This window comes from Miniopterus natalensis, chromosome 14 (assembly GCF_054644295.1).
Source record: "Miniopterus natalensis isolate mMinNat1 chromosome 14, mMinNat1.hap1, whole genome shotgun sequence".
Taxonomy (NCBI): domain Eukaryota; kingdom Metazoa; phylum Chordata; class Mammalia; order Chiroptera; family Miniopteridae; genus Miniopterus; species Miniopterus natalensis.
Genome location: NC_142094.1, coordinates 22,156,536 through 22,184,482, shown reverse-complemented (window position 1 = coordinate 22,184,482; position 27,947 = coordinate 22,156,536). Strand labels below are relative to the sequence as shown.

Here is a 27,947-nt window from a genome sequence, read left to right as displayed (position 1 = left end):
TGGAATGCAGCCCCATTTCTGCTGTCCTCTCCAGGTGGCGTCGAAGGCTGGTGTCTACGAGATCCTCAATCAGCTGGGCTTCCCTGAGCTCGACAGTGCGGAGGACCAGCCCTTCTCAAGGCTGCGCTGCCGGTGGCAGGAGCAGAGCCACAGCCTGGAGCCCTTCACTGCCGGGGACTTTCTGTAGGACGTGTTTCCTTGCTCCCATCCCCTCCTGCAGGGCCCCACGAAGGCTGGGGTGCTGGAGGTGCTCTTTATTGAAGTGGCCCTGAGCTGACAGTTGCCCAGCTTCCCAGAGAGACTGGGGCTGGGTTGGGACCCCTTTTTTGAAAGAGCATTTTATAGGACAATTAACACACAGTCATACCTTGTAAATGACAGGCATGAGAACCTCCTTTAGGAGGGCCCAGTGTGTCCGCCTTGCAGACGGGCTGGCATCAGCCTCCTAGGAGCTCACTCCTCAAGTTGCCAAACAGAGCTACTTGCCGCTTCCACTGCCATCCCCTCCTTCCCCCCTCTCAGAGCAGGTCTGACCACCCGTGCAGAGCAACTGGCCAGCGTGGGTTTTGTTTTTTTTCATTCCTTTGCTGCTCTCCCTCCTGGCTTCTCCCCTTTAGCTGCCTGAGCACAACCCTCGGGACCCTGGCTTCCTGGGAAGTGGACAGCACTCTGGGTGGCTTTGTGACTTTAAAGGCAGCTTTACCTGGTTTTTCTTGCCTCTTGTATCCCGTCTCCAACCTGGAGATTTCAGGAAGTACAACCACATGGCTTGGTGGGTCCAGCAGAGACCTCTGCCTCTCTTCCTTTCCCCTCTCCCCTTCCCTGGGGCTGGCAGGGCTGTGGAGTTTTCTAAGGAGCTGGAAACATCAGGGAGCCCTTCTCAGGGCAAGGAAGAGCTTCCAGAAGCTAGATGTAGCCCTGTGGAAGGAGCCAGCTCCATTTGCCTGGGAACCCAGGTGGGAGGTGCTGAGGAAGCCAAAGTACCCAGCCTTGGGTCCCTCTGCACCTCTTCCCTGCCCCACCAGCCCAAGATGTCCCTGTGTCCCCACCTGCTGCAGCAGGAACCCTTAGGGGTGCTGGGTAACCTGAGAGAACAGTGAAGAATATGAGTGGGCTAAGGGTGGCATTAAGGGTCACCTGGATTCCAGACCATTCTTGCTGAGGGCCATTGAACTGCCTCCCAGGGGAAGCAGAAGGGGCTACGCAAGGCCTGCAGGATCTGCTGTGTCCAGACAGTAGGAAAGCTGCTCAGAAGAGGCAGGCGGTGTTGAGTTGAGCTTGCAGCTCTTCCTCTGGGGACTGGTGTCTGCTGAAACCCAGGGGCTGAACAGTGGGGAGGCTGTACACCTGGCCTGGCTCATTGGGGCCAGGGGGACTCTCTGTGGTCGAGTACTTGCACTTCTATGGAGAAATAGGTGGTTGTGTCCCTGGTCATGATATTTGAGAAGGGGAGAAGAGGCTGAAGTTGTTCATATCTGCCTAGTATTGGAAAATATTTGACCATCTTGGCTGATTTCTTTTTGCAAAACTACTGTATGTCTGTTCACTACCTTTCTAGGTTTGTTGTTTTTGTTTTTATTATTTTTGCAGATATTAAAAATTTTTAATTTCTTCGCAGACAAGGTCTAGGTGAGGGGTCAGAGATTGGGGCTGAACTGGGAGGGAGCCTTTGTGTTCTCATGGTGGCCCTGACTTTCAGCTGTGCTGAGACCACTGGCCTGTCACATCACTGCTCTGCCTCAGTATCCCCATCTATAAACGGGAGAATAATACTTGCCTACCTACCTCACAGGGGTGTTGTGAGGATTCATTTGTGATTTTTTTTTTTTTTTTTTGTACAGAGCTTTTGAGCATTAAAAACAGCTAAATGTGAAGTGTGCTGATTTGTCTTTAGTGTGGAGCAGGTGTTATAGAACTGGTGTAAGCTGGAGTCCCTGCTCCTTCAGAGTAAGGGTAAGTGGGCAGGGTGAGTGGAGAGCATCTACCCTCAGTGCTTCCCAGTCTCAGAAAAGGTGTTTTTTTTCTAGACATCCCTCTCCTTCTTACACATTTCCAATTGTGCCTTACCATTTCACTCAGGATGCCCAGGGCTATCATGCTGAGCCCATCCTTGAAGAAAGCATCATGCCATAGCTGGCTAATTCACACTAAAGTGTGAAGGACTGCTATATCTAGGGAAATGAAACAAGGTGGAATTTCAGGGGCTATAAAAGAGGGCGGACCTCAGCTTCCATTTTCTCCCCCTTGCCAGGTTCTGCTGGGCCCCTTTAGGCCCCTGGATGCTTGAACACGCTTGCATTGAGAGATTGGTGTGTAAAGAGGCAGTGGGGAGAATGAAGCAGAGAGAGCACTGACAGTGGCTTATACCCAAACTCTTCCAGGATTAGGGGGACAAGGCCCTGTGGGATGTAGTTCTGAGGTCAGTGGGGGTTGGTCAAAGTGGAACTCAGAGCCCCTGTTGCTAGAGTTGGTCATCTTTCCAGGCTTCCGGGGAGGGCTTCCTGGGGCTATTTTCTAGCACAGCAGGAAACATATTTCCTAGGCTGCTTCATGTAGTTTCTGAGTGCAAGTGTAGAGGTGTGTGCACCAGGGTGTGTGTGTGTGTGCATGTGTGTGGCGGTTCTCACTTCTCTGCCTGGGGTGAGGGGATCTGGGTGGGGATACACAGGAGTGGATGGTGTGTTCATGGGTGTGTCTCACAAGCTCCCCAGCCTGCTCTAGCCCGTGGGGCATTTAGCAGTGACGGGCAGTACTGGCTCCCATTTCAGTAGCTCTTCTGGTCAGTGGCATCTGAAGCCTCTGATACACGAGTGAATATGTGTCAGACTTTAGAGCAGTGCCCAACACACAGCAGGCACGTAATCAGTTTTAACCAACTTTGCAAGGTCCCTCTCCAAGCCCTTGCTCAGCAGTAGCCCCCCATGGCTCACCGAAATATCTTGTCCAAAAGACGCACAAATCTTTTTTTAAATATTTTTTATTTTATTTTATATATATCTTTATTGATTTCAGAGAGTGGAAGGGAGAGGGAGAGAGAGAGAGAGAAACACCAATGATGAGAGAGTCATTGATCGGCTGCAGCCCGCAACCCGGGCATGTGCCCTGACCGGGGATCGAACCCTGATCGCCTGGATCCTAGGTCGACGCTCAACCGCTGAGCCACGCCCGGCCGGGCAAGACGCACACATCTTAACAAATGCGTATACCTGTGTAACCCCAACACCTACTAAGATATGCAGCCTTACATGTGGGTTATTTTTAATGTTAAAATTTATAAACAATACCTCAAAGTACATAGTCAAACACAAATTGTGTAGGTAATGGCTAGAACTCCTGAGGTTGCATATTACTGGAAACAGCCCCAGCTACCTTAAACAAATACAGGGATTGTAAAACAGTCCGTGGAAGGGCCTCATGGGAGCCCTGCTAGGGAGGCATAGGGGCTGGCAATGACTAGAGTGGGGAACAGGCCTGGAAGCCCTCTGCAGGCACCCATGAGCACGGCCCTCCTCAGGAGCACCTGCTACGGAGAGCGGTTCACACAGCCTGCAGCTACTGCACCTTTGGATTTAACACGGGCCTCAGCCATGCTCCCCTCCAGCCCTCTGTCCCCTCAGTCCTTGCTTCCAGACAAGGACTGAGCTCAGCGATTTCTGCCCGTCCCTGTGCTCTTCCATCCGGCAGCTCATGTGGGGCCTCCCGCCGGTCCCCCAAGAGTTCCTGAGAGCCACGGGCAGTGTGGGGCTCTCCCCTTCACGGTATCGGACCTGCCTCACCATCCGAAGGCCCTTCCTGTCTTCTGCTTCCTCCTTTACCTCACAGAAGGGTCCCCAATAAACCTGCACATTGAATCCCGTCTGGGTGTTTGCTGCCCTGGGGACCTGGACAACACACCCTCACTCTTGCTTTGACCTCTCTGGGCAGCTCCTCTGTCCTTTCTGGTGAAGGTCAGTGTTCTCTGTCACCGTTTGGGGAAATGACCACCCGGTTTCCAACTTCATATGTTACAGTTCTACCCAAACGAAGTCTTTCTCCCTCTTGCTCTGTCCCCCATCTCAAGTGCGGCGCCACCGATCCTGTGGGCTGTGACCAGAGGGCCAGGAAATTGTTTTTCAACCTTCTCTGTGGATGGAGGGGTGGGGAACAGAGGACTGAGGGGGTTGTAGTGAACTGGGTTGATCCCCAAATCTTCCTATGATGGTGTAAACCTGGTTATTTCCTAATAAAGGGAATGCCCCTTTTAAAGGTTTTTGAGAGGCACCTTTATTTGTCCCCCTGAAGTGTCCCATTTTACTGTCTCAAATAACAGTAAACGAGCACAGTGATTTCCAACTCCTGCCAGCACTGCTATTCCATTTTTCAAAAAGTTCTTGCCAGTTTTGTGGTTCAAATAGAATCTCATACTTACGTAATTTTATGTTTCTTTTAAGTGACTAGTGAGACTGAAGTTTTTTTTGTTTTGTGTTTTTTTAAATTCTCTCCGGAGGATATTTTTTCCACTGCTTTTCAGAGAGAGTGGGAGGGAGAGAGAGAGAAACATCGATGTGTGAGGGACACACTGATTGGTTGCCTCCTGCACCCGCCCCCCCGGGGCTGTGGATCGAGCCTACAACCAAGGTATGTGCCCTTGACCAGAACTGAACCCGAGACCCTTCAGTCCGAGGGCCAGCCCTCTAACCACTGAGCCAAACCGGCTCGGGCGAGGCTGAACTTTGTCACGTTTATTGGCCATGTATATTTTTCTCTTTTATAGATTGTTTCCTGTGCTGACTTTTCCTTTGGGGTGTTTGTCTTTTTTTATTGATTTGTAAAGACAGTAACACTTTATTTCTCGTATATGTTGCACTGTTGTTAGCTTTAAAATATCACCAGCCACTCACGCTCCCTCGGAGCTGTCCCCCGTCCTGAGCCCTCAGTCTACACCGCAGCTGGCTGCTGCCAGAACAAGAAGCTTTGCTTACTTTACTGTGTTCTTGATTAGAGCACTTCCTTGGGCAGACACTATATTTAGAGTCATCATCCCATTCAACATTCCAACTCCACCACAAGCTAAGTATTATGATCCCCATTTGCAGATGGGGAGACCGAGGCCAGAGGGTGTCTGACTTCAAGTCGGTGCTCATTTTAGAGGTGGGTGATGGAGCCAGCTCTGGGGGCTGGAATCCTCTCTGACATTTTCCATAATGAGGGAGAGAAATGTCAGTGTTTCTGGAAGTGTCCTAGCTGGGGCGGGCTGGGGAGGGGGTGAGGGAAAGCATGAGTACTTTGAAAGCCCTCCCTCAAGGTCTTGCGGTTCTCGGACTCGATGCTGTTCAAACCCCTGTGTACTTTCAAGAGGTTCCCCTCAACACCCACAAGAAACGCTGTTTCTCCTGCGTCACACTGAAAGATTCTTTAACATGGGCCTTTTAAGTTTCACTTTGCACTTCTTAGCTTATTCTTTCCTTTTCCTACCACCCGCCCACCTCACCCATCAACAGCCCTGCATGACAGTGTGTCCACGCTGTCCACAAGCAATTTTCATTCTTTCTTTGAACTAAACGAGGCCATCTCCTGGGCTGAATTAAACACCAATAGTTTATGAAAATACCCATTTCCTCATTCCCACCCCAACATTTGAGGTCACCCGTCTTAAATTTTTGCCAATCTGATAAAGAAAAAAATTGCCTTTTATTTTTATCTTAATATGACTTTCCCAGTTACTAACAAGATGGAACATTTTTTCATATTTTTATTGGCCACTTGGATTTTCTCTCTTATGTACTTGCTATTTTTCTACTGGGTTGTCTTTTTAAGTTAATAGGCTTAAATTTTTAATGCAATTTGTTTCATTTATAGATATAGATAGGCATTAAGCCAATTCTTTCAGTTTTTCTTGTAACTTTTTAGAGTGGACTTTGTCATAGAGAAGCTATGTTATATAGTCAAATTTATGCATTTTGTATTTTATGTCTTGTGTAAGCAGACCTCCCTTACCCGAGGCTATATATCTATTTCCTGTGTTTCCTTTGACTACTTGCACAGTGTAGTCTTTTGTTTAGTGCTTTAATTCATCTGGAATAAGTTTTGTGTGTGAATGATATGAGGTAGAGAATATGATTTTTTCCAAATGGGCATCCAACTGGCCCTACATTGAACTACAGCCTTCATCATACATTAGGTCCCCATGTACATGTGGGACCATAGAGTAGACATGTGGTTGTCATTGTTCCCAGCATCCACTCATCTTCCATTGGCCATATCTGACTTTCCATCATCAGGAAGCCACCGAGCTCCCTGAAAGGTGCCTCCTGCATGGTCAGTTGGGCTAAATTTTCTCCCAAGGGTTTTGGGAGAGAATCTGAAGAAAGTAGGTTCTGAGAGATCAAAGCCATCTGCTACCCCCTCCTCCCTTGGAAGGGAAGCCCTGGGTGTGTGTTGGGGGGTCAGGGAGGAGGGGGTGCTGTGGAAGCCCTAGTGGAGGGCCATGGGGTCTATAAAAACATTAGGTGGAGGGAGGCTGTGGCCATGTGAGATGACCCCACTCTCTCGGGTTGGCTGGGTCCCTCTGTCCCTCCTTTCTGTGCTAGGCTGGTACATTCCAATAGGCCCTTGTCCCTCCTGCCTGGGACCCCCCATCAGTGCCCTGGGTGGCATTCTCTCCACTGGGCCTTCTCTCCTTGGCTGAGGACAGCAGGATCGTGGCTTCATACAGACCTTTTCCGGGGAAGGTTTGCTGAGGAGGAAAGTTGGTCCCAGCAGGACCTTGGTGGGGAGGTGAGAGTGGAAGGCCAGTGCAGCAGGCTGTGGTGGGGGTGCTCTATCCCTGTGGCTCCACACACAGCACAGTCTATGTGGGCGTTTCTTTTTTTCTCTCTTTTAAATTGTTTTTGTTTATGATGTTATGTTTTTAGTTATGATTTCAAAGAGAGAAAGGGAGAGGGAGAGAGAGAGAAACATGAATGATGAGAGTCATTGATCGGCTGCCTCTTGCGCGCCCCCTACTGGGGATCGAGCCTGCAGCCCGGGAATGTGCCCTGACCAGGAATCGAACCCTGACCTCCTGGTTCATAGGTTGACGCTCAACCACTGAGCCATGCCGGCTGGGCTCTGTGGGTGTTTCTTGAAGGAACAGATACTACCGAGCATTTAATATGTGTCTGACATGTTGCTTCAACCCTCTCAGCCTCAGTTTCTTCTTAAAATGCAGTTTATAATGTCCCCCTGGCCTCCCAACACCCTCTGAGCGTGAGCAGGACTCCCCGGCAGTCCCTGGGATCTGAGGCAGGACAAGTGTTCACCCATGAGCAGGGCCCTTTCAGTGCTGCTGTGCCTACATGTTTATAGGCGATTCCACATTAGATCCTCTCCCACACATGGGCTCATGTGTGATCCGAACCCCTGCCGTAGTTGTTAGTTCATCTAGGCGCCACATGAGGAAATGGGGACTCAGAGGGGAAGCTACTTGCTCAGGATCAGTTAGCAAGTAAGGGCGTGGCCCACCACACACACATCTGGTCTGGGAAGGCCTTGGAAATGCTGTGCATTCCAGATGGTACTAATTAGGGCTCTCTTGCCCAGTTTTGTTGATGCAACAAGGACAATAAATAAACAAATGCTTTTTGGAAATAATTGGGGGACATAATTAGGGAAGAAATGACCAGAACGTCTAAATCACTGAACCTTTTTAAGGAAAGCCCTAGTATTATTTCCATATACACTATAGGTGATAGCCAAGAATAAGCTACTGTACGACCCAGCTGGGGTCCCTGTGGCACCTGCTGAAAGGGGAAGATAAGAATCACGAGGGATTACTTATGGTTTACAAGCTAATTTGCACGGTTTGCCTGACAAGCACATTTGCATGGTTTAAATGGTTTCCAAAGAACTTGAAAGCAGTTTGGGTTCTTAACAAAGTTATAGAATCCCTTTCCATCTCATTTGCCCTGTGAATTGGCTCAGCAAACCGTATTTTTTGTTTTGTTTATGTTTAGACTGTGGCTCCAGCTTAAACATAGGCTTTTCTGTTTCTCCTCTGTCCAGCTTGCTGTTTAGGGGGCAGGCGGGCCCGTCCCCTGAGCTGCCTCCACATCAGGCTGCTCCCTCAGCTGTGGGCTTCCTGGGGGGGGGGGGGGCCCTTGGAACGGATGGGAGTGGCTGCTAAGGAGTGAGGCCCTCTGGGCCAGTTTGAGAAAGCCCCTTTCCTGTCTTGCCTGTGGGGTCCTCACCTGCCAGCTGCGGGTGTTAGAGAGATAGAGAGGAGGTCAGTATGCCCAGCTTGGTGCCTGACACACGTGCTTGCCTGTGAACTCATGCCCCCTACTTGTCCTTCAAGTTCCCTGCAATTCCCAATCCAGCCTCCCCACACTCTGCTGGCCCATTGGCAGCAGAACCCCTGGTTTGAATCTCACTTTTCCCAGCACTAAACGGCTGGGGGTTTAGGTAAGTTGTCAAACATTTTTGTGCTTCGATTTCCTCATCTGTGAAGTGGGGCTCTTAGGAAAATTAAATGAAATAATGCATTTTTACGCAGGGCCTGTCCCACAGTGGGCACTAAAGAAATGATAGATAAAGGTAAAAACAAACAAGAAACCCTGAATTCCCCTTATCACTTTGACATTTATTATGAGTTTGTGCTTGTGCTCTTTTGTACAAGTGCCTGAGGACAGAGGCACCTGGGATGGCTCTGATCCGAAGTTCCTTCCTCCAAACGTAGGGGCTCTTCATGCTGTGGCTCTTGAATTGTTTCGAAGTAAAGAAGGAAGAGTTGGGGTGCAGTTGGCCTTTCTGGATGAGGGATGGGTTGTGGGGAGCTGCTCCTGGCCAAGGGAAGGTGAAGAGGGAGAAGCCAGGAGCTTTCCCTCCAGCCCAGCCAAGGCTCTTCTCAGGTGCAGGGCTCCAGGGCCCACAGTCCCCTCTCCCCCCCCCCCCCCCGTTCCTCCCTCATCTCCTTTTACCCCCATCCCCACTCCAGGCCAAACAATCTGTTCTCAGTTTTCGTGTTTGTGATTTCTCTTTCAGACCAGGCTTGGTGGGAATTCTGAGATAAACAGATCATGGCCCCTACACTCAGTGAGCTCATAGTCCTCTGTGTGCGTGTGTGTGTATGTGAGAGGGTACATGTAAACATCCATTCATTCAACAATGTTTATTGAGCACTTACTCTGTGCTAGGCCTGGCCCATGCTAGAGGCTATGGAGACAGTGACGAGTAAGACAGAATGAGACAGTCTGCCAGGAAAGAGGACCCTGAGGCCCAGTAACGGGTGCCTGTCCATTCAGCTTCCTCCCTGCTCCCCAACCGCACTGGCCAGTGACCACTGGATCCATGTTCAAGTCCTGATTTGACAGGAGGGAAGGAAGGCACAAGCAGGCCAAGGCAGAGAAGCTAGCTAAGAAGGTAGGTGCAAGCTGTGGAAACAGTTTGATGGTTTTTCAAAAGGTTAAACAGAACTCTCACATGACCCAGCACTCTCACTCTCAGGTGTTTGTCTAAAAGGAGTGAAAGCAGAGACACAAACAATTACTGGAGCCCCAGTGTTCATAGCAAAATGTGGGAAAAACCCAAGTGTCCATCAACAGATGAATCGTTAAGCAAAATGATATATCCATGCAATGGAATATTATATACCCATGAAAGGAATGAAGTCCTGACACATGCTACAACATGGATGGACTTGGAAACATCATGCTAAGTGAAAGAAGCCAGACCCAGAAGACAAATACAGGGCGGGGCAAAGTAGGTTTACAGTTGTTTGTATGGAAAATAATGCAATCATTAATAAATAATAGTACAGGAATAAACTCTGTTTCACGTACTCACAACTGCAAACCTACTTTTACCCCACCCTGTAGTGTCTGATCCCACATATATGAGAGACCTGTAATAGGCAAATTCATAAGGATGGAAAACAGGATAGAGAATAGAGCTTACCAGAAGCTGCTGGTGGTAGGGGGTGTTAACTATTGTTTAATGGACACAGAGTTTTTCCTGGAGGTGATGAAAGTGTCAGGTCTAGATAGGGGTGACACACAGCACTGTGAGTGTTTTCAATGAACTGGATGCTTACGAATGGTCACAATAATAAATACTATGCTACGCATGTTTTATCACGTTTTTAGAAAGCGAGTGGCAGGGTGGCATGAGAGATTGCTCCTCCTGAGACATCCCCCTGAAACGGGTCCTTGTCAGCCATGTTAAGGCACATGTTGAAGATGGTGATAAGGGTGGTGGAGGGGAGACAGGGCACAGTACACTCTCGACGTTCAGGAGTCAAACCGGGGTCTGGTGGAGAAGGTTCCGAACAAAGGTGAGGGGAGGGTCCCCAGCTTTCTGTGATATCTCATTTCTCTCTCTCTCTTTTTTTTTTTAAAATGTTTTTATTGATTTCAGCAAGGGAGAGGGAGAGAGAGATAGAAACATCAACGATGAGAGAGAGTCATTGATCGGCTGCCTCCTGCTGGGGATCGAGCTCAAAACCCGGGCATGTGCCCCGACCAGGAATCGAACTGTGACCTCCTGGTTCATGGGTCGATGCTCAGCCACTGAGCCACGCCCGCTGGGCTGTGATATCTCATTTCAACAGTGGGCATGAGTACCTCCCCTCGCAGGCTTGTTGGGAAGATTAAATACACTGATACATGTACAGTCCTTAAAACACCACATTAACCACTCAAGAAATAGTATTTCTTAGCATTGCGTTTCTTAGCATAGCGTTAGTGAGAGAATGGAAGTGAAGAGGCAGGGAAAGGGAGTGAGGTCTCTCTCAGTTACTCCCACTTGGAAAAATGCTTTAAAAAATCAAATCACACAAAGTCCCGAGTTACCACGGAGAGGGAGAAGCAGGCATGTAACCATGCCCTCCCTCACCGACCCCCTCCCGATGGTAGAGGACTTTGGGTGGAGGCCAAGGCCCTAGTTCTAAAGGTGATGCTTCCTGTGAGTAAAGGGGGACGGGAGACCAGGACGTTTTCTTGAGGCCCCTTCACTGTGTGGCTGGTAAGTATCACAGGGAATTCGGGTTTCCCAGGAGAAAAGCCAGTGTCCTGCCAGCGAACTGATGTCACTGCCTTTTTAAGACTAAACCAGGAACCAGCTGTTGTGGAGATTAACTGTGAGCCCAGATGTGCACTTGGAGCCCCACAGTAAACAAATTAGGATTATACCCTGCAAACAACAACAGCTGTTCTGGTTCTGGCCCCTGGGGTTGTGTATCTGGGCCTTTGAGAAAAGAAAGGCAAATGGAGCGGGGCTCCTTCAAGCATCTGGAAAGCCATGTTTCTGGGGTCCACCTGCAGAGCAGGTTCACAGCAATTAGGATGTTGGATCCATTCAGCCATACCTGCTGAGGGTCAGGGACTAGATGCTTATAGAAGCAGGGCCTAGCCCCCCTGGGCTGGACAGCAGTGCAGAAGTCATTGTTCTAGCCCCCTTTTTTACAGCTGGGGACCCTGGGGTCTGCAGGGAGAGTTTTATGTGATTGCAATGTACTAAAAGAACTGATGGAGGTGGGGCTCAGTCTCAGATCAAAAGTGAGGCTCACATGATAGATCTCTATGGCTAGCCTGGGGTGAATGCATGGCCAGGCTCATTTCATTTGTGGTTGGGTTTCAGTTGTTGGCTGTGAGGGGGATTGATCTCTTTCTGTGTGACACTAACTCTAACGGCCTCATGAGAATCTCACCCTTGACCCTGGTGTCAGCTGCACCAGACCTACCCCCCATCTGGAACAGCAGAAAGCCAGGCAGACAGTCTGCCCCTGCCGATGTGTGTCGCCGCCTGGCTGTGGAAGACTTGGCTAGAAAGGACCTCATCAGGCAGCAGAGGGGGTGGCGAGAAGAATCCCATGAGCAGGTTAAAGTGGTGGACCTGGCTGGCCCTTCTGAGGTCACGACCTTCCTAGGCCAAGTGAGCACCAGCTGTCCCCAGAGAAAGAGCTGCCCCCGCTGGAACTGACGCAATTAGCGACTGAGTCAACTGAGAAATGAGAGGTCTGGGTGGGTAACAGTCAAGAGGTTTTCATGTCTCTGGCCAGTAACGGAGAGGAAGGGGCTGGCCCAGTCCCACGTTCACCTCTACCTGGGCAATGTGTGTCCCCTCTCTGGCTCCTTCACAGAAGTGAGGGGAGGTAACTGCCTGGACTGGAATCAGTTCAGTGGTTCTTCTGCCCAACCAAGTCTGAGATGGGCTCAGAGATTTAGATCCACAGAACCCCTAACCAAGACCAGGGCTGGATGTTATAAGGAGGCAGTGTAACATGATGGCTCGTGTTCTTCCCCATGTAAAACAGCTGCCTCTGGAGGTAATGAGCTCCCTGACTCCGGGAGAGTTTGAGCAGAAGCTGGAAGATTCCTTGGTGGATTTCATTCACTCATTCATTCATTCATTCATTCATTCACCCATCTGATAATCCACCCAATATTTTTCAAGCATCAGACATGCCAGGTGCTGGACTAATTGATTCAACTACGAATAAGATAGATATGGCCTTTGGCCCTTGGGAAATAATGGGAACTATAGGCACAGAGTAGTGGGAGCCATGACCTAGACCTGGCAGTCACAGAAGGCTTCCTGGAGGAAGCCACATTTGAAGCTGAAGCCTGAAGCTGAGGAAGACTTAAAACAGAGGAGAAAAGTTCCAGAAAGAGGAGGCAGCATGTGCGAAGGGCTAGAGAGAGTATGGCCAACAGAGGAACAAGTAAGCTCAGTGAGGCAGGGCTTAGTGAGGGGAGAACAGAGTTGAGAGTGGGGTCATGCTAGGAAGTTTGAGTTTATCCCAAGAGCCACAAGGAACGAATGAAAGGCTTTAAGCAGAGCAATGATGTGGTGAGATGTGCTTCTTAGCTGGTTTCCCAGAGGCAGACCTTGAGATGGGGATTTGTGGGTAGTTTATGTGGGAAGTGATTCCAGAAAATACCAGTAGGGGAGTGGGGATTCAAGACAGGGAAGGAAGTCAGCCAAGAGAGCGTGTGTGGCCAAGCAAGTCGCCTCTGTGGGTACTGGAGCCTAATCCTGCTGGGGAACTCTGGGAGCCAGCATAGAACTTTCCTTCAGAGTTATTCCCTGAAGGGGTCGGAGCTGGGGTATTTATAGACCACCTCCACTGGCTGCAGAAGACTGTTCGGGGCTGGGCGGGGCATGGACACTTCCCCAACACAGGCCTTCCAATGGGACAGAGAGAGTGGGCTGCAGAATGGGCCTTCAGACAGAGATGCAGGGCTTGGCTTAAAGTGGGGCCCCAGGGGCCATGGGCAGGGCGTTGGCACCACTGTGGCTGTGGGGTGGAGATACAGGCAGGGGCATACAGGGGCCTGGAGGTCAGTGAAGAGGCAACAGGAAGACTTAGCCAAGCAAGAGATGTTGGCAGCCTGGGCTGGAGAAGCTGTGGTTATAGGCAGAAGGGGACAATGTCAGGATGCAGACATGGCTGGCCTTGGTGACAGATGTGAGGGGATGAAGACGCTGTAGAGGAACCGCAGCCTCTCAGAGCCACAGCGGGCTCCTGCACCTCCCCAGGGCTCCCCCTCATCTGCACGCTGCTGCTCCTTCCGCAGGCCTCCTCTGCCTGCACACATCTGAGACGCCGACACAACCCACAAGGCGGCCAAGGGCCGTACCCCAGAGACCATGAAGCATGTTTGAAGGGAGATGAAGGTGCTGTGGCAACTGCTTAAAAACACAGACTGGGCTGTGGTCTTGAAAGAGATCACTTGGACCGCGGGTGGGGGCGCTCGCGCACTTGTGTGTGTGTGTGTGTGTGTGTGTGTGTGTGCGTGTGTGTGTGTGTGTGTGTGTGTTGGGGGGGTGAGTAGGAATGAAAATGAGAGAAAAGCAACCCAGGCAAGCCCCCTACCCTGAATGTCACCCCACTCCCTGAACCTTCCATTATGCTCCCATCTGTCCCCCATGTGGCCTCACGAGGACAGATGTGCCCCGTGGCTTCTCCCCTGGCCGCCCAGGGCCGGCTCCCAGCAAGCGCAGCCTGTTGAGTGATGGAGCCGTGCACAGTCTCTTCCCTTCTGGGCTTCATGTCTTTGGGACGGAGGGGAGGGAGGTGCTGGGGACAGTTGAGCGGTGGTTCTAAGGACCTGGGCCCACAAAGGTGGGGTGGAGGGTGGCTGGAGAAGGGGGTGGGGGTGCTGAAACAGAAAGGGAGAAGAAAATGGGATTGTGTCACCAACCAGGGTTTACTGTCCCCAGTGATAAAAATCCCAGTTTAACTGATGAGATAAGTAGAAAAAGAAACCAATGACCGGGGGGAGTTGGTGTACGGATGCCTGGCTCCTTCCATCCCCAGCTTCGATAACTCTGAAGCTTGAGTTCTTCGCTGGCTCTGGTTGTCCACAGCAGTGATTTGCCGGATAATGTACCTTTTATGGGCCACCTTCCCTTCTCCCCTACTGGAGCTTCCTGGGACTGCCTCCTACATAAATGACCTACACTCAGGTCCTGATCTCTTTTGAAGAGACCCCCACACCCCTATAGGTGCATCCGACCAGCAGACCCAGTCATGTGTCCTTTCCTAGTTACAGAAGAAGCATTTTCAGCTTCTGGGTCAGGGAGGTGGCTCTGTTTCACATCAGGACTCCTAGGTGGTGTATCATCAAGGTCGCAGTAAGAAGCTGTCTCAGTCCATTTGGGCTGCTATAACAAAATACTACCAACTGGGTGGCTTATAAACAACAGAAATTTATTTCTCACAGTTCTGGAGGCTGGAAGTCCAAGGTCAAGGTGCCAGCAGATTCAGTGGGCCCACTTTCTGGTTCATAGACGGTGCCTTCCTGCTGTGTCCTCACATGGTGGAAAGGGCAAGGGGCCTCTCTGGGACCCCTCTTGTAAAGGCAGTAATCCCTTGTCCAGCTGTTGTGGATCAGGGGTTGAGCATCAACCTATGATCCAGGAGATCCCGGTTCAATTCTTGGTCAGGGCACATGCCAGGGTTGAGGGCTCGATCCCCAGTAGGTGGCATGCAGGAGGCAGCCGATCAATGACTCATCACTGGTGTTTCTCTCCCTCTCTCTGAAATCAATAAAAGCATATAAAAAAAAAATAAGGGCAGAATTTCATATGATCACCTCCCAAAGGCCATCGCCTTGGGGATTACAATGTCAACATATGAATTTTGGGGGGACACAAACATTCAGAAACCAATGGCATATTCAAATGATATTTTGAGGGCATTTGTCTATAAAGGGCTTATTTACAAAGCCTTAGGGCTGTGGGGAGGCACGAGGGACAGTGTAGTCACTCAGGATTCACACCAGCAGAGCTGTTGCCACCCTGAGGTCTGAGGGAATAAAGGGAGGGGAGGTTACTGGGATCCAGGAAAAAAGAGACAGCTGTGCAGAGGCCCCCTGGAGAGGAAGAGGGACATAGCCAACCCAAGGCCACCTTGCTGAGAGACACTGAGGGGAGTAAATGCCTAGAGATCTCCCCTCCCTCCAGTCTCTTGCCCACTGACAGGCTCAGACAGGTGAGTGTCCTGGGCCAGAGCAGTGGAGAGCAGAGTGCAGATGAGACCTGGAGGGCAAATGGAACATATCTGGTATAGTGGGGAATTTCCTAAACAAACGAGGACACTCAGGTGTGACAAAGTGTCTCCATGTCCACGCGGGGTGGAAACTAAAATGTGTTAGATTTTGAGTTACTGCTGAGAGCTCCATGATGGCCCCTCAACAAGAATGGGCCATTCCCTCTCCTTGGTCATATCCCACCATCTCCCCCAATGAGCCAGGCTTTCTGAGCCCTGTTGTCCTCTCCAAAGCTGTGCTTGGAGTGGAATGCCCAGGACTCAGAGAGACCTGGCTCTGCCACCAACTTCTGTAACCACAGTTAAGTCAATCCCTTCTCCTTCTGGCCCTCACTTTCCCTATAGGTAAAACCAGAAAGGTCAACCAGATGACCTTTCAGGATGCCTTTCATAGCACTGACCTTCTAGGAAGCCTCATGGCACCCTGAGAAGGGAGTAAAACAAAGGTTATCCTTTTGGGAAACCAAGGCCCAGGGAGCAGAAGGGCTTGTTGGAGGTCACTGACCACGTGGAAGTCAATGACCAAGACTCCCGTCGCTTATCAGAGCTGTCCCCTGAGCCTGCCCTGCCCCTGCTTTCCTACCATATTTATTTTCAATTAGTGCAGCAGTCAATGTGAAGTTTCAAGATTTCTTGTCTGCTCTTGTTTGTGTGTGTGGCTGTGAACGGAAACGTGTTAAGAACGGTGGTTTTAAGCTGATTTTTAGAGCTCACCTGTCTCTCTTGCCCCACTTGAGGATTCAGAGTCAGTGTAATATCACTTTGGGAACTTTCGAGCCCAGGGGTCCACACAAACCTCAAGGGGCTTACTTTATAGGGCGTTTCAAAGAGAGTCAGGAGGCCATGCCAGCAACTCTGAGCCTCCTGACAACTGCCCTGCACAGCCTGTGGGCCCGTTCCTAGGCCTGTGTCCTAGGCACATGAAACAAAGACCATTTCATTTTATATCAGAGCCCAAGACTCTGGCATTTACTGTACTCCAAGGCCAGGAGGTCCTCCGACACTACCTTCTTGGAACCACTGCCCTCTCCTCTCAGATTGTGGGACAGGAGAGAGCTGTTCAGCCTGTGAAATAGGTTCTGTTGAAGTCAGAGTTTCCAAATTGATTGCTCCAGATCAATGATGGCACACATACATGTTCTCTTTGGCCTGTACCATGTTTTCCCACATCAGTTTATTTTTACAAGGTGAAATGAATTGCCAACAATTAGAAATCAAATTGGTTACTTTAGGATTTCTGGTTACTTTAAAATTCTAGAAGACCTGGCAGCACTGGGCTCACATTCCTGCCTGGGAATGTTTGGCTGGTGCAGAGCTACAGCACCCGCTCACCCCCCAAATAAGACATGTGCCCTTCAGTTCACCATAGTCCTTCCCATTCCCTATTGTCTCCCAGCTGGGAGCTGAATGTCCATTGACACTTATCACCAAGTTTATGCTGCTGTTTCTCATATCAGAGAGTTATGAGGAAACTAAAATATTTTGGGTCCCCACATTTCCAACAAAAGTGGAAAGCAAGTTTATTTATATTACCTGCTTGCCCCTGAGGTGGGCCACCAGTCCCATTGTATAGGGATGTTAGAGTAGAAGTTTATCTCCAGAGCTGCGTTTGGTCCCCATCTTCTCCTCTGTCACAATGACCACCATTACAGTTGTCATCACACCACATTTATTGGTTCTCTGGCAGATTATGTACACAATGAAATAGGTCAAGATAGTCCTTGGTTTGTCTGAGAGGCAGTTTGGTGGGCAAAGAAGACAGTAAACAGGGCAGCTGGGAGAAGAAGGGGTTAGATCTAATATGATGAAAAATTCACCATGGTATAAAGGGCTGCAAGGGAAGCTCTTAAATGACACCAAGCAGCCTGGTGGGAACGTCCCCCTGGCCTTCTGCCCAGCTCCTGACCTAAGCGTCGGCCTGTGTAGCAACTGTAGGGCACAGCCCGGCAACAGCTCATTTCCTGGGCTCAAGAATGTTGGGGAGCCAAGGCAGTTTGGACAGGGACTCAGGGCTGGTCTATAAATTCAGCTACCTCACTGAAAAAAAAAAAAGCAAAAACAAAAGCCTGTTTTCCATCTGTCTAATAGGGATATGAAGATAGATGGGCCCCGGCTCCCTCAGTGAGAACCCCTTCAGTCCGGGCACAGGGACTCTATGGGCCCCCTGTTGTCACCACACCGCTCCACTCCGGTTTCCTGGAGGCTCCCCTAGCAGTCCTTGGGGGGCGTACTCCAGGCAGGTTCCCCCTGTCAGGTGAGGCAAGCATTTGGCAAGGTAGAAGAATTTCAGTGTACCGTGATTCAGGTTACACTGCACCTCCACCTCTTCTAGGCTAGACTGTGGTGCCCGGTCACAGGTGCCGAGGAGGTCATCATCCCAGCCATAGTCTTGGTCCCAGACCTGCACCCTCAGGGGCCCCCCTGTGGCCAGGATCACATTCCCAAAGTCCAGCCGTGTCTTCCACTGGGGGTTGTTATTGTTCCACACTGTGCCCGTCCTCAGCTCCTGGCCTCCAAAGAAGACCTTCAAATAGGCGTCAGTGGAAGTAATTATGTCTCCCCACAGACCTGTGGCCTGGAAGTTCATAACTGCTAGATGGGCCAGGCCTCTCTGCCGGGGACAGCAGTCCTGGTTGGTGACTGATGTGCCATGGCACACACACAGGCAGGGGTTATGGGGGCTCTTCTGCTGCCCTGGGGGGCAGGGCCGGCTGCAGTTCTTCCAGCGTGCCTTGTCCATCAGGTACTTGCTCACGGCCTGCCTCAGTGCCTCCCGCCGTGGGTCCTGCTTCTTCAAAAGCACGTGCAGAGGCTCCAAGGTATAGTCCACTGGGCCAGGAGAGTCCACCAGCGAGGTCACCCAGGCTGAGAATTGCTCTTGCCCGGTGTGCTTCCCGAACAGCAGGTCGGGCATGGAGAGGTGGCTGCCACCCACCACTTTGGAGTAGCGCTCCTGGTAGACCTGGTGGAAGGAGGCTTTCATCTTATGCTGCTTCTTCTTCTCCTCACAGGCCTTGTATTCCATGGAGGACTCGGCGAGCTTGCCTATGCTGACCTGGGCCTCGACGGCCAGGCAGTCCGCCACCTCGTTGGCCGTGAGCCCTTCCAGGGCCAGCTCGCAGGTGCGCAGGGCGGTGAGGGCAGAGACCCTGCCTCCCAGCTCCATGGAGTGGATAAAGTGGGTGCCATAGTGGGAGATGAGGCTGCGGTAGTCGGGCTCGGTGGAGGCATTGAAGTGGGGGGGCAGGGCGGTGATGGCCTTCTTGAACTCGGGGTGGAGTGGCGGAGAGTGCACCAGCCGAAAACTGTGGGGGAGAGAAAAACATCTAGGGGGGTCCAGCAGTGGGTAGTCTGTCCCTGATTCCATAACTCCCTCAAGGTTGCCCGAGGTCACATGTAAGTGGCAGAACTAGGAGACCCACTCTGTCTATAGCTCCTCAATGACCTAGCTACTTTGTCAAGGCATTTTTGCTTTTCCTTTACAAAATAAAGTTTTTTCTTTCCTTTTTATTTTCTAATTATAAAAACGATGGCACTGCACTGATGGTATTCCTCTAGCTTTGGACCCTTGTCCTGTGTGTTCTTCGTCTGTCTGTCCCTTGGATTGAGCCCCATATGCCTGGATTCCTGACAGCTCTGGCCATGCAGGCAGGAGGTGCCTGCCCTGTCTCACTGTGGGGTAAACCTGGCCTCCCGGGGAGAAATCGGGGCAGGTGACTTGGGGTTGCCCATTGAAACCGTGCATTTCTTAGGAGTGGGACCTGAGGGCGGGTGGTGTGACCACTCTTGCTCAGCACTGTAGCCTTAATTCCTAACACACAGTAGGCATGAATAGTGTCTGAGTGGATGAAAGAGGCCCAGGGATGGGAGGCATCCAGCTAGGTCTCTTGCTCACAGAAGGCTGGCAATGCCCACTCAGAAGGCCTGAAAGCACCATGTTGGGGCTCTCAGGACAGCTTTGCTTGCTTCTCCTCCACCTGTGCCCTCCCTGGGCTCTTCCAGAGCAGGGCCAGCGGGCACTGGACCACCTGGTGTGTGAGAACCTGGGCTGTGGCTTCCTCCTGGTGGAAACAGCCTCAAGTCCCCACTCTCCATTCCAGGGCTCCCAGACCACCCAGAACCCCCAGAACTTTTTCAAGCCCCCTCTGCCACCACTCCAGTGCTCACCTGTAGAAGCGACACTCTATTGTGTCACTTCTAAAGCTGTACTGGTCCTGGTGGGTTTTCTCGGCCGCAAAATTGGCTTCCTCGGAGTGTGAGCCGGCCACTGATACTCGAACATTGGTGCTGGGTTTGGGATTTACTTCCAGCCCCACCCGCCAGTCATTGCGGATGCTGGAAGCTGCATCCTTGGCCACGTCCTCAGTGGAACTGGCCTTGGCCTTGATCAGGTGGCTCTGGCAGCCTGAGCCGTGGGCGCGCCAGTGGGTGAGCGCCACAGGCAGGCGCCGGAGGGCATTATTTTGTAGTGTGTTGTGGCAGAGGGTGCAGGTGCGGTCCCGCCGTAGATATGTCTCTGTGTTCACTGGGAAGGAGCCTGAGCGCTGGAGATTGGTCACATCCACACCCTCCCCTGCTAGCAAAGAGCCAGGCAAAAACTTGCGAACCTTCTGGCACTCAGATCGCGCAGCAGTGTAGCAGTAGCCAGGGGCAGGTGTGGGTAGTAGCAGGAGTAGGATGCCCAAGAGGAGCACATGGGTGGCCATGGAGCTGTGGAGACAGGGGGTGTTTGGGCTGTGGGAAGCTGGGGACAGATGCAAGGAGAATGTCTGGCCTCTCCCCTCGACTGTGGATGATCAGGGCATGTAGAATGGGGAAGGAATGAGATATCTCTTACATCACTGATTGTTAGAGCTGGAATGGCCTTTACAAACCTGGTCACCTCCTGCCTTGTACAGATGGGCCTAGAGAGAAGTGACTTACCCAAGGTCACACAGCCAGAAGGAGCTCCTTGCTAGGATTTCCACTATTTAAGGCCTACTGGGGATCCAGATTGATGGCTCTGTCCCCTCAGTGGCTACTGGTGGGGAAGGGGCTCTGCATGCACAGGAGGGGAACAGAGAGTAGCCGTAGTAGATTTGGGAAGGGACCCAGGGACTCTAGAGAAGACTGGATTCTGGAGAAGTGCCATTCTGGGCCCTGGAACAAGCCATGCTTTCCCCATTCCACCTCTCTCTCTCTCTCTTCCACTAAGCCTTTAATGGAAATGGCAGAGAAATGAGGTTGTATACCACCATTATGATCCCAATCTTCCCTCTGGGGCCCTCTCTTTGAGCCTCGTGGAAGAACATCAGCCTAAATTCTAGAATAAAAGCTCTCCGAAGGCTTATGCCCGGTGGATCCTGTGTGGGAGGGTCCTTTAAGTTTGCTCTCCAGATCTCCTGACGCTCGAGTCTGCTTTTCGGCATTCCCCGCCACACTCCGGGGAATTCTGGCCTGACTATGAGCTTCCTTTTGCCCACTATTGGACAATGATTAGTTGTAAGGTTCTTCATTTTGAGGTGGTCCTGGAGTCTCACCTGAGCCTACTCATGACCTGGAAGCTCCTCTCTCTACCTCTATCCAAAATTAGCTCCTCAGGGGCCGCTCCCCTCCAGCACCTTCCCCGGGCCAGCAGCTTCTCTGGATCCCTGGGACTATGGAGAGCAGGAACTTGCCCTGCATTCCTGCTGGAGTCTCTGTGCCTGACCGAGAGGGGCGGCTTGAATGGTGGAGCTCCAGGCAACACGGCAGTCCCTGGGGTGGTAACAGAATAGGGAGGGTCTCTCAAAGGCGGACAGGTTATGGCAATCAGGAGGCCAACACAGTTCATATCCTTAATCCAAGGAACTAGTCTCCCTCTTGGCGCTCATCCTGTTATCTCCCAGGAAGCCTGTTTCCAGCTGTCAACATTTTAAGGGGTTTCAGAGACATATATTCTAACCTCAAGTGTGAGGAAACTGAGGCCCGGAGTCAGCACTAAGCTGCCCAGGGAATTAGTGACAAGCATAGCCTGGGTCCCAAGTCTCTTGTCTTACGGGTCACGACACTTCCTGCTCCATCAGGTTCTTCCTCCAAAGGAGCAGCCCCACTCCAGTGCGCCTTTGGCCCCACCCAGGACTCCCAGCCTCCCTGAACCCCTGCTTCCTCCGTACCTGGCGTCTCCGCGGAGTTGCTCTCATGCAGACACCCTCTAGCCACGGGAGGCTCCTGAAGTGGTGGTGTCAGCCCTCCAGGCAGGCTCACCACACAGCTCATCACCAGGCCTCCACTGTTGACATCACTTCTGCTTCCTGCCCTGCCCCCCAACTGTGGTCACACATCCCCCTCGCTCTCTCCCCTCCCACCAGCACCCACCCTGTCCTCACCTCTTCATCCGGCCCTGCTGACAGCCCTCAGGAAGCAAACTGTGAAGGCCAGAGGTTCAGTCTCCAAGTAGAGCAGCCTCGGGTGCGGGGCCCTGGGGCAAACAGTGAGGCCTCGCGTGGAGAGAACACAGGGGCCTGAGGACTTCCATGCTCAGCTCTGGTGTCAATGAGCAGGCCCCAGGGGTGGCTTCCCTGCCTCTACAGCACTGCGGGAGGGCCACCGAGGAGGCAGAGCAGAGCAGGCACTCACAGCATGGGCTCGGGCTTGGGCCAGGCGTCGGCCAGCCGCATACTAGCTGTGTGGCCTGGCAAGTTCCTTTAGCTTCTCTGGCCCTCAGTTTCCTCAACTAAAAGTGAGAATAACAATAGCGTAGACCCCAGAGGTTGTGAAAATTTGGGGAGTTACTATATGTGAAGTGCTTAGGACAGTGCCTGGCCCTCAGCCAGCGTTCATACATGTGACCATTCCATCTTCTGTGAGTGGGGTGTACATGTATGGGGGAAATAAACATTTTCAAACCTCCTTGCCCACTTCCTGCCCACACCTACATCCCAGCCCAGCCCAGGCTCTGGGCTCCAAACACGTACCCCAGGACAGGGCCTCCTGTTCCTATCTTTGTGAGAACTAGCGGCCGAACTGGTCTCCAGCCTCCCCCTCCCAGCCTCCTCACCAGCCTTGGCCTGTGGCTACAGCCACAGAGTGGCTAGATGGACAGCTGTGGGCTCTGCTAGGGAGAGATATTTGGGTGGGGCCAGAGGCTCAGGGTCATCATTTTTTTTCTTCCCTGAGGTCAGGGTGGGTAGTTTCCATGACTCACAGGGCAACTTCTGGGGGGCAAAATCATACTGATCTGAGGTGGGGACAGCTGGGTAAGTGGGGAACTGTTCTCTTAACTTCGCTCTCCCACTGCGTCGATGATGGGAACAGAGAGCCACAGACCCTAGACCACATGTGACACCATGAAGTGGCTTATACCTTTGGTTCACGCTCTCCCTTACGTCCCCTGCTCTTACGGAAAGAAGGGCTTACACTGCCTTCTCGGACCTGACCCACCCCCTCCCCTTACTGATCCCCTCCCGCTCCCAGAGATTGCAGCCTCCTGACCCCGTTCCAGCTCCTGCCCAGGACCTGACTCAGATGGCCAGGCCGTGAGGAGGATAGTTCTGACTGCTCTGGAGATCAGTCTGAAGGGAGTGGAAACCCTGTAGGAAGAGAAGCTGAGGTAGCGGGAGCAGGCTCTGATCTCAGCTTTGCTGAGAACTTGCTGCGTGACTCTTGGCAGGAGCGTTCCCGTCCTGTGCTAAGTGAGTTTGCTCATCTATGAAATCAAAGGGAGAGCTTGAGGATTTCTAAGAATCCTTAGATCTTAAGTGCTGAGCAGTGCATTTAGCGGGTTGTGCACTGTGGGTGAAGTGGCTTGTGTCCAGGAGATGTTGGTGGGCAGCCCATGAAAGGCAAGTGGTGACATGGAGGTTTGGGCCTATGTGACTGTTGAAACTTGGTACTTAAAATGTGCTTTAAGCATAGTTTTTCCTCAGAGATATAAGTTTCAACTGCCAGATACCATCTCTATGGTTTATTATTAACAACTTTGTTGAAATATAATTCACAACTATATTGTACAATTCAGTGGGTTCTTAATATAGTCGCAGAATTGTGCACCAGTCCCCACAACCAATCCAGAACATTTTTGTCACTCACTGAAGAAACCCCGTACCCGTGAGCAGTCATGGCTTGTTTTCCCCAACACTCACCTACCGTCTGTCTCTGCGGGTTTCCCGATTTGGACATTTGATGTTAACTGAATCATATGAGATATGAACTTCTGTGTCTGACTTACCGACAACGTTTTTAAGGTTCAAGCGCGTCGTAGCATGTGTCAGCACTTTATTCCTTTTCATCACTGATTGATGTTGAGTTGTATGAATGTACCACTTTTTTACTCATTTATCAGTTGATGGACATTTCAGTTGCTTTCACTTTCTGGCTGCTAATAATGCTGCGATGAACATTTGTGTCCAAGTTTTGTGTGAACGTAAGTTTTCATTTCTCTTAGGTATAAACGTGGGAGTGGAATTGCTGGGTCATATGGTAACTTTTTTAGGAACTGCTTTACTATGTGGCTGCACCACTTGACATTCCTCCCAGCAATGTGTGAGGGGCCCACCTTCCCCACATCCTTGAGAGGATCTTACTTTTTGATTATTGCCTTTCTTGTGTATCTGAAACCATTTTGATTTGGATTTCCCCAATAGCTAATGGTGTTGAGCATCTTTTCATTTTCTTATTGATTCGTTTGTCTATATTTTTTGGAGAAGTGTCCATTCAAGTCTTTTGCCCATTTTTGAATTGGGTTGCCTTTTAATTATTGATTTATAATAGTTATTTATATATTTTAGATTCTAGGCCCTTATTAGATATATGTTTGCAAATATTTTCTCCTATTCTGTGAGTTCTTTTTACTCTCTTGATGGTATTCTTTGAAGCACAAAAGTTTTTAATTTTAATAAAGTCCTATTATTTATTTATTTATTTATTTATTTATTTATTTATTTATTTATTTATTTATTTTTGTTGCTTTTACTTTTAATAGCATATCCAAGAAGTCTTTACCTAACCTAAGGTCATGAAGATTTACTCCTGTAACTTCTTCAAAGAGTCTTATAGTTTTACCTCTTACATTTAGGTCTACTATCTACTTAAAGTTTATTTTTGTGTCTGGAAAAGGGTCCAACTTAATAATTTTGCATGTGAATACGGAATATGTGTATATATTTTAAAGTTACAAAACACTTACTCTTGACAGAAAAGCTCCCTGGATACCCTACACAGAATGTGTGAGGAAGATATTGATCGTGGTTGCATCTACTTACACACTCCATACCTACTACGTAAACAAGACATGGCCTAGAGTCAAAGAGGTCCTTCAACAAAACAAGTGTTTACATTGTAGTTTTTGTGCCTATTTTAGGATCCAAAATGCAGTGGCAGGTGGTGTTCCCCTCATCCTGCGACCATTGTTTGTTCCCTTTTCTTTGCAGATTTGTGAAACTTTGGGGCTCTTCCTCCCCCTTCAATATCTTACCCAGAATTATGCTTGAGTTTTCATCTTTGGTCTTATAAAAATGAGTGCAAGCCTTTTTCCTTTTTCCATTTGGTGGCAGAGTTTTTAGAAGGTTGACACTCAGTTTTTGTAGTTGAGTAGATTTTTAATTACTGAGTTCACGTCTTCAACATTTATAGTTCTATTCAGGTTTTCTCGGTGGGGGGATGTGTGTATTTTTTCTGGTATTGGTTTTTGGCAAGTTACATATTTCTAGGAACCCTTCCAGTTCGTTTAAAATTTCACATATGTGGGTGCAAAGTTATTTACAACAGCCTCTCTTTAAAAATATCTCTCTGAGGCTGTAGTGATGCCCCGCTTTTGATTACAGATATTTAAAATTATGGTTTTTCTCTTTTGTCTAGATCACTAAAGATTTTTCTAGATTTTATTAATTTTCTCAAAGAACATGCTCTTGGCTTTATCCATCCTCTCTATTGTATCATTTTTGATTTTACTTATTTATTTTTAATTTTTAAAATTACTTAAAAATTTTTTCAATTACAGTTAACATTCCATATTTATTAGTTTCAAGTGTACAGCATAGTGGTTAGATATTTATAGGACTTATGAAGTGATCCCCTGATAGGTCTAGTACCCACTTGGAACCATACACAGTTATTATATTTTCCATTTTATTAATTTTATTTTTAGCTTTTTATTTCCTTCTTTTTCCTATATCCTTTGAGCTTCCTCTATTGCTCTTTGTCTAACTTCTTGAGTTGAATCTTTAGCTCATTAATTTTCAGTCTTTTTTTTAATTGATGCATGATTGACTTAGAACATTAGTTTGTGTACAACATAATAATTTGATATTTGTTTGTATTGCGAAATGATCACCTTAATAAGTCTAGTTAACATCCATCACTTTACATAGTTACAGAATCTTTTTCTTGTTATGAGAACTTTTAAGATTTACTCTCTTAGAACTTTCAAATATATAATACAGTCTTATTAACTATAGACACCATGCTGTACATCACGTCCCCATGGCTTATTTATTTTATAGCTGGAAGTTTGTACCATTGGACTCCCTTCACACATTTCACCCACCCCCCAATCCCTGCCCTAATCTGTTTTTTACATCTATGAGATTGTTTGTTTTCTTTTAAAAATTCCACATACCAGTGAGTGTTTGACTTGGTCTGGCTTATTTCATTTAGGGTAATGCCCTCAAGGTTCATCCATGTTTTCACAAAAAGCAAGATCTTCTTCGTTTTAATGGCTGAATAATGTTCCATTGTATATGTATGTGTGTATATATATATGTATGTATATATGTGTATAATATATGTGTGACATTTTCTTATCCATTCATCTATTGAGGAGCACTTGGGTTGTTTTCTTATCTTCATTATTATAATACTGCAATTAACATGGGGTGCACATATCTTCTCAAGTTTGTGTTTTTGTTTTCTTTGGATAAATACCCAGAAGTGGATCAGTCTTTCTTCTTTTTTTAATGTAAGCACATAAGGTTCTACATTTTTCTAAAAATCTTTTTAACTGCATCTCTAAAGTTTTGGTATGAAGTACTTTCATTATTGTTGTTTCCTAATATTTTCTAAATTTTCTTATGATTTTTCCTTGACTTGTGAGGTTTTTTAAAGTATGCTTTTTACATTTCTACAAAAATGGAGTTTTAAATGTTGTTGGTTATTGATTTCTAACATAGTTACATTGTAGTCAGAACATGTTGTCTACATGACAACCATTTGATGTATGTTGAAATTTTCTCTGTTCTAACTGTCCAGTTTTGTAAATGTTCCTATGTACCTGAGAAGGATAATTTTATTTTATAATTTAAAATATTTTTTATTTTATAATTTGCTAAATTTTGGGTGCAGGGTTCTATGTTCAAATCTATGGTTCCTTTGATATATTGATTACTGAGAGAATCATGCTAAAATCTCTCGTTGTGAAAATAGATTGTTCAAGATCTATACATTTTCCCCTACAGCTAGATATCTGTCAACTTTTGCTTTATGTTTTGAGGCTGTTTTATTAAACAAGTTTAACATTGTTCTGTTTCCTGGTGAATTGAACTCTTTATGTGGTAACCCTTTTAATCCCAAATAATGCAATTTTGTCTCATATTACTAGAGCTATCCCATCTTTTTTATTGTTATTTTTAACTGTGGTAAAATACACATAACATAAAATTTACCATGGTAATAATTTTTAAGTGCACCAACTTTCTTTTGATCAGTACTCATCTTAGAGATCTTCTATCTTCCTTTCAAACTCCCTGTGTTTTTGTTTTAGGTGGTCTGCTGTTAAACATAATTAGTTAGATGCTGTTTTGTCATCCAGTCTGACTACGTATATAACTGTGCATTAAGCCCATTCACATTTACTGTGATTATTGCTCTATTAGAGTTTATTCCTACTGAACTTGTAAAAACTTACATTTTTTCTCTTTAATGGGTTAGATCTTAAGATCTTTCTGATTCTTTAGTGATTAACCATAAAGATGCTCACATTCCTTCTTTGCAAGGCCTATAGCTGTTTACTATTGTTTTCCTTTCCAGGGATACTTGGAATGCTATTAACTAACATTTCTCTCTCATTCTGAGGATATGTTTTGCCCAGTATTTTGGTTCTGTCTTGTCTTTCCTCTACTAGATTAGTCCTCGGCACTGTGACCTAATGCAGTCAGCGTTCATTTATATTTACCCTTGTGTTTCCCAGTTTCTTTGCTCATTGCTCTTTCATCTCTGAGTTTTTGGGAAACTGAGAAATTTCCTTTTTTTCTTAAAGTACACCCCTTAGAAGTACTTTCAATGGGTGTTTCTGGTAGCGGCATACACCCTAGTTTCTGTTTGCCTGAAACCTCTCTATTTCACCTTTGTTTTTGAATCATAATTTCTGCTGGTTGACACCTCTTAAAATAACTTTGAAGTTAGCTCCTTGTTTCTAGCTTCCATTGTTACTGTTGTTTGTCAGTCCTTTATAGAGAATTCGCCTTCTTTTGAGAGGAGGGTCTGT

The 27,947-nt window shown here is 48.6% G+C and overlaps 2 protein-coding genes across 5 annotated transcripts in view; one reads left to right on the top strand and one right to left on the bottom strand.

The window, feature by feature from the left end:
- Positions 1-1,874, top strand: part of PALD1 (phosphatase domain containing paladin 1) — a 75,303-nt gene extending 73,429 nt beyond the window's left edge. For all 4 annotated transcript variants that reach the window (XM_016198341.2, XM_087824369.1, XM_016198340.2 and 1 more), the window contains exon 20: positions 35-1,874. In XM_016198341.2, the coding sequence (XP_016053827.2) occupies positions 35-187 (153 nt within the window). In that variant the 3' untranslated portion in view covers positions 188-1,874. The remainder of the gene's footprint in view (positions 1-34) is intronic.
- A 15,804-nt stretch (positions 1,875-17,678) lies between these two features.
- Positions 17,679-20,244, bottom strand: PRF1 (perforin 1). Its single transcript, XM_016198424.2, has 2 exons — positions 19,676-20,244; positions 17,679-18,813 (listed from the first exon to the last, which is right to left on the bottom strand). The coding sequence occupies exons 1-2, from the start codon at positions 20,212-20,214 to the stop codon at positions 17,679-17,681; spliced, it is 1,674 nt and encodes a 557-aa protein (XP_016053910.2). The 5' UTR covers positions 20,215-20,244.
- Between the last annotated feature and the right edge of the window lie 7,703 nt (positions 20,245-27,947).